Genomic DNA, 12,712 nt, shown 5'->3' with positions numbered 1-12,712 from the left:
TCCTGCCCTTGCTATTTGCTGGCCATATGACCTGGGACAAGTCCCTTAATTCCTCCATGCCCATGGCAACTGCCAAAGCCCAATCTGCAGAAAGAGGCTGATCTCTGCACTGGTGGGGGGATGTTTCCTCCCAGGAAGCTGCAGAACCATAGCCTGTGCCCCCACCAGAAGATCGTAGAACGTTACAAAAGGCTCTAGAGAAACCTCAGCCAAGAGGAAAAGGGACTTCTCCAGGATGACACAGTCAGTACTGCAAAGCCAGCGGCAGGCTGCAGACTGAGGGTGTAGATGCCCACAGGGAACCCAGAGGACGATGGAGAGGAGGGAAGAAGTTCAGACAAACGGGGCTGAAGCCCGAGCCTGCCCACTGCAGGGCTCCCGTCAGGGGAGATGAGATGCCTCACTTGCAATGGGAGAGAGGGAGAGGGAGCCTTCCCTTCCTCCCTGAGGGCGGGCGGCAGAGCTCGGTGAGACACCAGCACCAATCACAGAAGCATCAGCATCGATTGGCCATCGCCCAATAGAGCACGAGGTGACAAGGAACTCTATGAAGAGCAATCCAGGCTCGGGCAATGTAATTTCCGCTGAGGATAGAGTGGCTGGCCGCTGTGGAGATAAGGGAGAAGCAATAGATGTAATCAGCCTGGACTCCAGTGAGCCATCAATTCCTGGCCACGTGATATTCTCCAAAGCAGGCAGCAACTCCATGGAGAGTTTGGGTCCATAGCAGAAGGGGAAGGACCCAATTGCCTTGCCTGGAGGGGCTCAGAGCTCCCTCGAGAACTACAGGGAGCTCATAGGATCATATCATCAAGTATCCAAACTGGAAAGGACAGGAAGCAGTGTGGTCTAGCAGTTAGAGTGCTGGCTCTGTGGTCAGTTCCAATCTTGCCTCTGGCAGGTTCTGGCTGAATGACCATCGACAGCTCCCTTAATAGCTGGAGCCTCAGGTTCCTGGTCCACAAAATGGGGATAGTAACAACTGTACAATCCTGATGCCTCACAGGTCTGTGTGAGGATGGAATGAGGCATTGAAAAAACCCTTTGCAAACCATAAAATGCTATATGCACATCAATTATTAGTGATACTATCAGGGACCATCACCAAGAAAGAGTCATGATGTAGGCGTCCCAAAGTGCTTATTGGGATGATTTCTGGGAAAAGAAGCTATGACCCAGATGCTCAGGAAGGAAAAAGCAATTTTGGAAAGAAGTATAAATAAAATGGATCAGCCTCGGATTCCACAGCATGCTGGGAAAAGCCCTAGACTTAGACTAGACTCAGACCTTGGTTCATTCCCTTCTACTTAGATGATATTGGGCAAATTACTCCGTCTCATTTCTCTCTGGGGTGAAATGAAAAGAATTCGACTAGAGGGTCTCCGACGTTCATTCCACCTCTAATGTGCCATCATTTTTATTTCCTTCTGATTGGACTCTGGAGGTAGGAGCAGAGAAGACATATTTGCTGGTAGCTGGGGATGCTGGTGTCCGAAGTAGGGGAGGAGGGAGAAGGATGGGGATGACTGGAAACAACTTCAGCCTCTGGGAAATGACAACAGGAACCACATCCATCTTTTGCTTAAATAGAAATGGGTTCCCCAATCTTGTCCAATCTCTGCAGACTCTAGTAGCTTCCCCAGCAACAGTTCTATAGGACATGTAGGGCCAAGTACTTCACCACTGAGACTGCCCAGTTGTGGGGAGCATTTACCCATTACATTTCCCATATCTGTCCTTAGCCCATTGATGGCACATTGCCTGGGATTTTACCCAGGAAGGAACAAGAGTCTAGTTCTAGTGTTTTCATGGAAATGGATTCAATCACACAGTATGGAGAAAAGAGTGCTGGCTTTGGAGTTGAGGCTCTTGGGTTTCTATCTTATGCCTTTGTGCCATCTGTGCCCAATGCTTGGAATACACTCCTCTCTTACCACCTGAAGTCTCCTGGCTTCCCTGGCTTCCTTCAAGACTAAATCCAAATCCTAACTTCTGCAGAAGGTCTTTCCTGATTCCATTCTTCCTTCCTCCCTCTCCCTGCATTCTTGGTGTCTTCTCTCTGTGACTTTCTTCCATAGATTTTGTAGGAATATCATTTGCATAGTTCTTCCACCATTAGAATCCAAGCACTTGAGGACAGGAACCATATTTTTGCTTTTCTTTGTCTCTTCAGTGCTTAGCATATTGTTTGCCACCTAGTAGATGCTTAATAAATGTTTGTTGACAGACTACTTAGTGACCTTGAGCAAGTGAGTCATTTAACCTCTCCAGGGCTCAGGTTCCTCTTCCATAATATGGGAAAGGGAGCTGATGGGAAGAGATGGGATTTGGTGGTCTCTCCCAATTTGAGAGCTTGAGCACCCTCTGAACTCTAAACCCAGGACCTCTCAATCATGGGAGTCCCATTGCATAAAGACCTGATGTCTTCTCTAAAAAGACTGCACATGTAATGTTTTCACATAGTCTCATACAAATTGGGGTTTGTCTCTAATTATGCTTACAGATATGTGTCATGGGTGTACATATGCTATTGCAGGAATGTACACTCAATTATTTGGGGGATTTGTGAGTCCACTGATGCATATTCCTTTCACCAGTGCATATGGCAACCGCCCTCCTGCCTCCTTACCAACCAACCAATCAAGAGCATTTAATTTAAATTTAATTTAAAGTAATGCTTTCTATATGCCAGGCATTGTGCTAAATGAGGAGGATATAAATGAAAAACAAAAAGAGGCACTGCCCTCAAGGCGCTTTCATTCTAGTAGGGAAGATAATATATAAATCAGAACATGTAAGATAAATATAGAGTGGAGAAAAGGTAACCTTAGCAGAATGGCAACAGCAGCTGGAAGAACTAAGAAAGACTTCCTGGAGGAAGAAGGACTCAAGTCTTGGAAAAAAGTCAGAATTCTGAGAGTTGGAGTTTGACAAGGAGAACATCCCAAACCTAGTAATAGTAAATGCAAAGGCATGGAGATTGGAAATGGAGTGAACAACAACTAGTAAGTCAATATGGCTGAGCCATAAAGTGTGGAGAGGGGAGTTGATCTGGGAATCATCTGTCATCTGAAGAGAAATGATCTTTGAACTTATGAGAACTAATGAGCTGGCCAACTGAGAGAATGTAGAAAAGGGAAGGGGGACTAGAAAAGAGCCTTGGGCAATAGTTAATGGGCACATCATGAAGATCTAGCAAAAGAAACTGGGAGGAAACAGTAGAACAGAAAACAAACCAGAAAACTAAGACAGAATAGAGTCCATGAAAAACCAGAGAGGAGAAAATACCTAGGAGGAAAAGGTGATCAACAGGGTTGAGTGCAACAAAGAAATCAACAGAATAGCTATAAGAGTTGTCCATAGAACTGGATGTCAAAGTTGGACAATGGGTTTTCTTTGGATCCACTTGGTTTTTCCCCTATGGAGAGTTAGGCTAAACTCTTTTGACTTCCTAAGGATCTCACTTAAGAAGCTTTACATTGTTCTAGGACTTGATGAAAGAGCCGATAATTGTAATCAATCAACAACAAAGGGGCATCTGGAAGACTTTATTATTGATATAGGGAATCCTCCTATTTGGACTCTGGACAGCCCATCTTCCATGACAGGGCAAACATCTTAGGAAGATGTCCCCTGTTGTATGTCTTGCTTGACATTTATAATGAGAGAGTTGTCAAATGATGTTATCTCTGTTTTTACATTTTGCAAGGAACCTTGTATGATTTTGACATGCACAAATGATGTGCTGTTAGAGGACAGCTTTTAAGGGGTCAGTCTTTCCTAGCAAATCAAATGCTTTTTTAATAGTCCCTAAACAATGAGTAGAGTTTAATACTGTAAGCACTATATCTTTCAATCTTTTTATGTCCTGTCATTTATGAAAGGCTGCCTATTCCTTTCGTCTATCCTTATTAAGGATATTCTCAACACATGTGCAGATATTTTTTAAAAATTTTATAGCAATTGGAAAGTAGAAATTTGGGCCCGTAGTTATTGTTATTCTTTTAGTCATATTTTAGAGTAATAATGAGGTTCAAAATAAGATGAAGTCCTAAGCCTTTGGCATCCTCCCTCCTGCCTCTGTTTCCTGAATAAGCACAGTGAGTAGTCCAAAAGCGGGGACTCTACTGTTACTGATGAAGAAAGAGTTATCCAAATCCTTACAGATCTTTTCAGCTTTTTGTCTCTTGGCTCTTCTTCCAGATTAAAGACCCTCAAGATGATTTTTATGAGATAGGTCTCTCAGAAAGTTTTCTGTAAACTTGAATGCTGCTTTATTAAGTGGTTGTTCAGTTGTGTCCAACTCTTCATGACTCTATTTGGGGTTTTCTTGGCAAAAATATTAGCCTAGTTTGTCATTTTCTTCTCCAGATGATTTTACATATGTGGAAATTGAGGCAAACAAAGTTAAGGTATGTGCCTAGGGTCACACAGTAAGTGTCTGAGGCCAGATTTGAATTCAGGTCTTCCAACTCTAGGGCTGGTGCTCTATCCTCTCCTAGCTTCTTATTAAGTATTTACTATGGGCCAAGCACTGTGCTTAGTCCTGGGAATAGAAATACAAGTAAACAAAATAGTCCCTTCCCCTAAGATGCAAAAGGGAAGTAAATAGGATGGGGGGACAGTAGATGTCTAGAGTTTGCTTGGAAAGAGATCTAGTTCTAGGCAAGATTAGGTGAAAGCTCACCTCTTAGAGGCCAGTGCCCCAGGGGCTAGGTCCAAGTTTCCTTTGAAAAGTGGATAAGAAGAATGAAGAGAATGATTGGAGGTGGGAAGATCTTTAAGGTTGGAAACCACATCTTCCACCATCACTGTCCATGAAATTAAACAAATAAATTATATTCTAATCTAATCTACTCTAGCTCTTGGCTGCCATTTGTTAAGGATCTCCTTCTGAACAAGCTCAACTAGTTTCCAGTACCTTTGCCTCTACTCACTGTGTTGTTTTACACCAGATAAATATCCTTCAGAAAAGGTGTAATTCCTATTTGGTCTGTTCTTTTATCCATTTCCCAACATTTTGATGGTCAAGTTGTAGTTGCCCTAATTAGGAATTAAATCCACCCATTTTTATTTTACTTTTAATATTAATTTATCCTTTCTTTAATAAGTTGGTGGTCTAAATGATCACAGACAACTGATTTATAAGACCGTCAGGAACCAGTCATTTCTGTCTGTCCAACTAGAACTGATTTTATTTATTTTTTTTGGTGATTTTTTTTTTATGTTTTCAAAGTCCAGGGCAACCTGACTCTTCTTAAAGGAAAAATTCATCACAAAGAGCTTCTGGGTAATCTAATAGACTTTGGCCTTTTGGCATTTCTTATTTCTTGTGCCATATTTTCCAACTTTTTTTCTCTTCCCTTACATACATCTTTGCAGTGAAGCCATTAAATATTAAGATATACGATGATTTAATTTGTAGGGTTCTATCAAATCCTTCATAGAACTTCTCATTCTCTGTAACAGATGTTGCCCATCAGTTGTGTTTATTTTCAGGTTGGTTTGGTTTGTTTGTTTGCAAATGCTTATTATAAGCCCTACATTAATAGCCCTGCAAATACAAAATGAACAAATGTCCAAAGAAATCATGTTTCTTTTTCTGCCTTTGGATAAAGCCAATTTAGCCAATGTTTTTTATTTATCTCTCTAAGGAGAAGTTGGAAACCATCCTTCCATTTATCTGTGTCTTCTTATTTTGTCATTTGGTTTTGTTTATGGCGAGAACATCAAGATGGATGGGATTTAGCTCCTCTTGTGATCTGTGAAGTCCCTGACTACTGGATGAGGCTCTCACATTTAGAAGACCAAAAGCTAAGTTCATGTTTCTAGATGGTCTAAAAGCCATCTAATTCTTAAAAAGCTCTCCCTCCTTTCCCACCTACCTGTCATAGTCATTGTAGAAAATAAAAGGGGGCTACATGGGGACTAAGATGAGGAAGAATTTTCCAACATTAGCACAGGAGTTCCTAATGTAGCGTCCATGAACTTTTTTTTGAATATTTCATCATTACTGGTTTTCTTTGTATGACAATTTGCTTTGTGCGTTTAAAAACATTATTCTGAATGGAAAACCAAAGGATTAACCAGATTGCTCAAGGGGACCATGAGACAAAAAAGGTGGAAACCCCTGAATCAGTACTAACCAGAAGTGGAATGGAAGTAGTGAACTCCTCTTCACTAGAAATCTTTGAGCAAAGCTGGGTGACCTGTTGTCAGGTACATTAGAGAGGTATAGGTTATAATTCCTTGTTGCTAAGGTCTTTCCATCTCTAAGATGCTGTGAGATCATATTCTGTATTTTTAATTTCGTGTGTTGCCCTGAAACATGATCCATCACCAAGTTACCAGCCCACACAGGTAATGTGCCACTTGATAATTGGCTGGATTTGTCCTAGGTCAGTAGATGGTCTGACACTGGCCTATACTTGAAGTCTTTCCAATATGGCAGACCTGCCAGAACCAGCCCCTACTGCCATGGACTTTAAGAACTGAAGGTCAACTCCATGCCATCCAAAAGAGGCAATATAATAGAACTTTATGACACAGGTATGTATGCCTGATCAAATGCCATGTTTACACATATGCATGTACATCTGGGTTAGTTCATGTAGGTTGGCTTTCTCATCTTCATCATCATCTAGTAGACCAAGCAATTGCTTTTTCCAGGGGTTGCCCTCCTCCTAAACCTCCTTCCTTCTGGGGCTCCTTTCTCCTTTCTTCCTCCTGACTGGACATTGAGCTCCATGTGTGTGGGAAGGAACCCTTGCTCCACTGCAGCCTTCAGGTCCCTTTCCAAGGCTAAGACCTTCCAGCCAAGTTCCTCCTCATCTCAGTTCATGCCATTTGGCTGAGCAGAGAATTACTAACTACAATCCTCCCAGTAAGATGGAGAACCACTGAGCCTTACCATCTATGCTGTTGATCATCATCCTTCAGACCTCCAAGTAGAACACAAACCTTTCAAAATGCTCTTAGAACTCCTGAGCTTTGCCATCTCTCCTAAAACTGTACCTTTTGGACCACTGGATCCTCTCATTATCCCCAAAGTGGAAGCCTTCTTCATGTATTATCTGCCCAAATTGGACTGTGAGTGCCTTGAGAGCAGGACTCTCTTACTTTTCTACTGGCGTCTCCAGTGTTTAGAATAAATCTTGGCACGGAATGCTTAATAAATAGCTTTTTCATGCATTCGTTTATTCATTCATCCATTAATTCCTTATCCCCCAGGGGGCAAAGATCTCCTTTTCTACATTAATGTAACTGGTCTCATCTCTTCACTGAGAGTCAGCCATCAGAGAGATGCCTCTGCATACACGCTTCTCTCTACCCACCCCCAAAATATTCCCACATACAACACAAAAGACATAGCTTTGAGGCCCAGCATTGCTCTCAATTCACAATAGGACTATGGGGAAAATCACCTAAAACTTCACGAGAAGTGGCAGGAAGAATAGAGGGAGGAAGCTGTAGCAAGCGGGCTAGAGAGAGTCAGGGAGCTTTCTGAGAAGGACTTACTGGTTCTTTGTACCAGCAGGTTCATGAGTTTCCTCTAAATTTGGGGCAATATAATTTACAAATCCTAGGCAAGAGCCTTGAACTCCATTCTCTCTGGCCCTTTTCTCTTCTCTAACAAGGAAAACTAATGAATGAAGTGAAGGGCTTATGAGTCAGGCAAAGGGGAGGCAGAGCTATACAAAAGGACAGCATGATGTAGAGGAAAGACTGCTAAATATGGAGTTAAAAGACCTGGGTTCAAGTCTATCTTTACTTTATATGTGAATTCGATCAAATAACTTAATGTCTCTGGGCTTTGATCTCATTATCACCTAAAAATGAGATTAGACTATGCAATCTCTACAGTTCTTTCTTGACCATTCTGTGATCTACGCATGAAAGGGGTGCATTTGGAATCTGAGCCTCTGGCCACTTGAGCCATGAAGGAAGGGCTTGGGCTCCTCCATAGTGCCAACACAAACTCTTAACTTATCAATATGGGAAACCCAAAGGAGTGGAGTGTGTGTGTGTGTGTGTGTGTGTGTGTGTGTGTGTGTGTAAGACAAACATACAAAGATTGAAAGAGCCAGAGATAGACAAAGACAGACAGAGATAGAGACAAAAGAAAAGTGGGGAGTGAGAGAGAGATGGGGAAAAATTAGGAAAGGAAAAAAGAACTAGAATATAGGATAAGCAATGGAATGGGAGGAGGGTCCAGAGGATCATGGAAAGGATAGGAGTCAGTAATAGGACATTAGGTAATAATAGGATAATAATAACTAGGGGATAACAGGTGAAAGGATAGGTGTAACAGCGGAGAGGAAGTATGCATCTGAGGGGCTTACGAGGCTATCACTATTCCCTTTACATGACTTGGGAATCCTGTGAAAATGCAAAAATATGTCTCACCACCTCACGATCTCACAGAGGTTGACAATAGCTATTAGAAAAGGAATGAATAAAAAGTTCTTTAAGTAAAATATAAACTAATTTTAAAAAATGGGTTAGGAGACAAATCCAGCAGAAAACAAATCATTATAGTCAGCGAGAGGTCAAAATTGAAGGAAATATGTCTCCCCACTTTTGCTCCCTTTCTTCCTTGTATACACATTTAGCCAGAGATCTGTCAGCCCATACCATGCTCCCCCACCTTTAGATAATATGGGCATTTTCATGATTTTAACAGGATTGAAGATGTTGCCAGGGCCAGACCATAAAGGTCTACTAATTAAAAATAGTCAACCAGGTCCAAGGAAAATCAAAGGACTGAAGACATATATATACACTTCCTTACTTAACCATTTCTTTTTATAGAGGCAGTTCAATGGCATAGAGGATACAGTGTTCAACTGGAGTCTGGCCTGGATTCAAATCCTACATCAGACATTTGACCCTGGGCAAATCATTTAACCTCTTTGAACTTCAGTTTCCTTATCACTAAAATGAGTATAATAAGAACCTTACCTCTCGGGGTTGTTGTGAGGATCAAATGATAATACATTTAAATAGATTAATTAATACATTAAATTAATTTTAATACATTTAAATACAATAATTAATACATTAAATAGATAATACATTTAAAATGCTTCATAAATATAAGGTGCTATGTAAATGCTAGCTATTATGATTAGGACTATTTTATGAGTGAGAATGACATGGTACAGTGAAAAGATCATTGGTCTGGGAACCAGAGTCCTTGGGTTCAGATCTCACCTCTGGTACTACCTGCGTAACCTTGGACAAGTCACTAGGAATCAGATTCCTCACTTAGTGCCTAGCACAAAACCTTGGCACAGTTTTGTATGTTTAAAATAAGTGTTTGGTAATATTATTAATAGTTTTATTGTTTAATATATAATAATTAATAAATCATTAATAAATAAACTATAATTAATAATAATAAAATGTGTTTAATAAATGTTTGTTCATTAACTGGTTTGTAAAATTAGAGGCTTGGATTAGATGGCCTTTTAGGTCCCTTTTAGCTCAAAACTTATGAAATTTTGGTCCTTTGAAAATCAGAAGACCTCTGTCAGAGACTTCTATGACCTTGGACAAGTCACCTAACCTCAGTTTCTTTGGCTTTAAAATGGAGAAAACTATCTTGAAGAGAGTGATGAAGATTAAATGAAATAGTGGACATGAAAAGACGCAATAGGGCATAGTGGCTAGGGAGCTGGCCTCAGAGCCCCATAAGATCTGGATGACAATAATGGACCTTCATCCCTCCTACTTCCTGTGCTAGCTGCTGGAGCTGTCCAAAGCAAGGTTCTGAAGAGCCATTCTGAAACTTAGGGATGTCAAATGATTTGCTTAAGGTTATGCAGGTTGTTACACTTTGACTTCAAAGTCAATGAATATACGTCCCTTCTGATTATCCATATTCCCCTACTGTTTCCTTTGCTTATCACACTTTTATGCTCATCTTGTTGGCTGGGGCAGCCATCAGGTGGCCCCTTTGGGGCGAGGACTCACCTCCTCCCACTGGTGGATGTATCGAATGAGACGGGAGAGGCGCAAGAGGCGAAGGAGGCTCAGGATCTTGGTGAATCGAACAATGCGCAAGGCTCGCGCCGTCTTATAGAACTCAGAGTCTATCCGTGTCTCCACAATGAGGAAGATGTAGTCCACAGGGATGGAGGAGATGAAGTCAACCACAAACCAACTCTTCAGGTATTTCATTTTGATCCTCTGAGGGTCCAAAATGATCTCCGTGTTGTCCTCTACAACGATGCCTGTCCGGAAGTTGAGGACAAGGTCAATGAGGAAGAAAGTGTCTGAGACCACATTGAAGACAATCCACGGTGTTGTGTTCTCATCCTTGAAGAAGGTGATGCCCACAGGAATGATAATCAGGTTCCCCACCATCAGGAGCAGCATGGTCAGGTCCCAGTAAAACCTGTGCAGAGATCAAGAGACAGATCGGTCACTCAGGGAGAGACCCCAAGAGAGATGATCAGACCACTAGAGAGGGAAAGACAACAAGGCACGCGTACCAAGAGAAGGATATAAGTGGACATGAAGAAGAGAGACAGATACTAGGAGAATCCTAGAGAGGGAGAGGGAGAGAGAGAAGGAAAGAGGAAGAGAGAAAGAGAGAGAGGAAGATGGAGAGAGAGAGAGGAAGAGGGAGAGAGAGAGGGAGAGAGAGAGGGGGAGAGAGGGAGAGGGAAACAGAGAGGGAGAGGGAGAGAGAGGGAGACAGTGAGAGGGACAGGGAGAGGGAAGGATGGAGAGAGAGGGAGAAGGAGAGAGAGACAGGGAGAGAGAGGGAAGAGAGAAAGGGAGAAAGAGAGAGAGGGAGAGAGAGGAGAGGGAGAGAGAAAAGGAGAGGGAGAGAGAGAAGGAGAGAGAGGGAGAGAGAGAAGGAGGGAGAGAGAAGGAGAGAGAAGAGAAGGAAAGAGGAGAGAGAGAAACAAAAACACCAACAAGGCAGGTGAGATGAGAAGAGAGTCACAGAGGCCCTTGCCTCAACTGCAGGAACTGACCATATGCTACCATTTTCTGGAATTTTCTTAAATCTTATCCTTCTAGGAGACCTTTCCATTCCATTCCATTCTATTTGATTAAGTCCAGAAAACATTTCATAAGTGCCTCCTCTCAGCAGAGCACTGTGCTAGGCTGGTTGAGATCCCAAGTTTAGGTAGGACAGGGTCTCTCATTAAGTACAAGCGAGAGGCAGTTTTCTCCCTCACCCTCATGCTGACAGGACCCCTTACTGGCTATGCCTATATCCCCACTGAGAGAAAATCAGTGTGAAAATAAACAAACAGGGATATCTGGGAGGGAGCCCAGGCAATGTGGGAAAATAATCTCACTCCATGAATGCCTTTTAGAACAGAATTCCCCCAGGAGGTTCCAGGGCTTCCTGACCAGTTTTGCTGAGCAATTTGTAGGGAATCCAATATGGAATATTGCTCAAATGTGAATAAATCAATTCCACTCACATCAACCAGTCTATGTTGACCACACAATGTATGCCCAGCCCTGTGCTAGGCTCATTTTGGTAGAGGAGAGAAGAAGAAGCTCCTGTCCTCTAGGAGAGGGAAGTAGCAAATAAGAAACAACCATAAAATCATATTAAAAAGAGGAGTAGCCTGCCTCACTGGATAGAAAGCTGACCTCAGGGTGAGGAAGGGAGAGTTCCAGACCCACTTCTGATACATTCTGGCCATATGTCCCTGGGGAAAGTTACTTAACTTCTCAAGACTACAAATTGTGGGTGCAGTTAGGCAGCACAGTGGACAGAGCTCCAGACCTGGAATCAGGAGGACTTGGGTTCAAATCTGGCTTCAGAAATTTCCTAGAAATAGATTTTGAGTGATAATACAGGTATAACCCAGTGGAATTGTTTGTTGGCTCCAGGAGAGGAGAAGGAAGAGGAAAGGGAGACAACATGAATTGTAATCATGGAAAAATATTTAAAAATTAAAATAAAAAATAGAAATTTCCTAGCTATGGACTCTATGCAAGTCACTTAACCCCAATTGCTTAGCCCTTATCATTCTTCTGTCTTAGAACTGATACTAAGACAGAAGGTAAGAGTTTTTTAACTTTTAAAAAGGATTCTAAATTGCAGAGAAAGTAGTAACCTACATCTATAGAGGGTGTTCCTTATACCAATGAAATCACAGGTCCAGTCCCCATCCCTATTAAGCAGTGACCACTTGAGTCAGGGCTTTGGAGTCTGAGAGCTGTCGCACTTGAAGGGGACAGTGTTCAGTGCAGGTGGGGGAGCAGGATTAAGGAAGGTAATACTTGAGTTGGTCCTTGAAGGATATAGATCTATGGAGAGGCAGAAGGGACAGGTGAGGACAGGCCAGACAAAAAGGGACAGAGGCCCTCAGAGAAGAGAATAAACATGTCTCATGCTTAATCCAAGGAAAAGAAAGAAGAAAGAGTTGGTGGTATTCATTCTGGGGGAAATGGGGAAAGGTGCGGGGCTCCAGAGACCCCTCTTCCCCCTGAGTAGCTATTCCCAGAGTGGATATGAGCAACACCATCAGTGACATGAACAGATGATGGCTCAGACTGGCTATTCCCCATCCTGACCTGGGCTGCAACTTCATCACTAAGCTGCTAAGCCAAATAGCCTCCATGTACTTGGGTGACCTTGTACTGCACGGCTGGGGCTATTCTCTAGGTACAAAAGGAAGACTGCTTAGCTAGGTGGACACTTTCCCAGAAAGGCCTCTGTGCAGCCGAGCTCCAG

General features: G+C 42.4%; 1 protein-coding gene across 1 annotated transcript in view; it reads right to left on the bottom strand.

Annotated features, from left to right (window-relative positions):
- The window catches only part of HCN4 (hyperpolarization activated cyclic nucleotide gated potassium channel 4), a 131,549-nt gene that overhangs the window by 63,239 nt on the left and 55,598 nt on the right, over positions 1-12,712 (bottom strand). Inside the window, exon 2 of the mRNA XM_044662844.1 lies at positions 9,976-10,399. Within this exon, the coding sequence (XP_044518779.1) occupies positions 9,976-10,399 (424 nt within the window). The remainder of the gene's footprint in view (positions 1-9,975; positions 10,400-12,712) is intronic.

The sequence above is a fragment of the Gracilinanus agilis genome, chromosome 2 (assembly GCF_016433145.1).
Source record: "Gracilinanus agilis isolate LMUSP501 chromosome 2, AgileGrace, whole genome shotgun sequence".
In the NCBI taxonomy this organism is placed as follows: domain Eukaryota; kingdom Metazoa; phylum Chordata; class Mammalia; order Didelphimorphia; family Didelphidae; genus Gracilinanus; species Gracilinanus agilis.
Note: the sequence above shows the minus strand (reverse complement) of the source record. Positions and strands in the feature narration are given on the sequence as shown.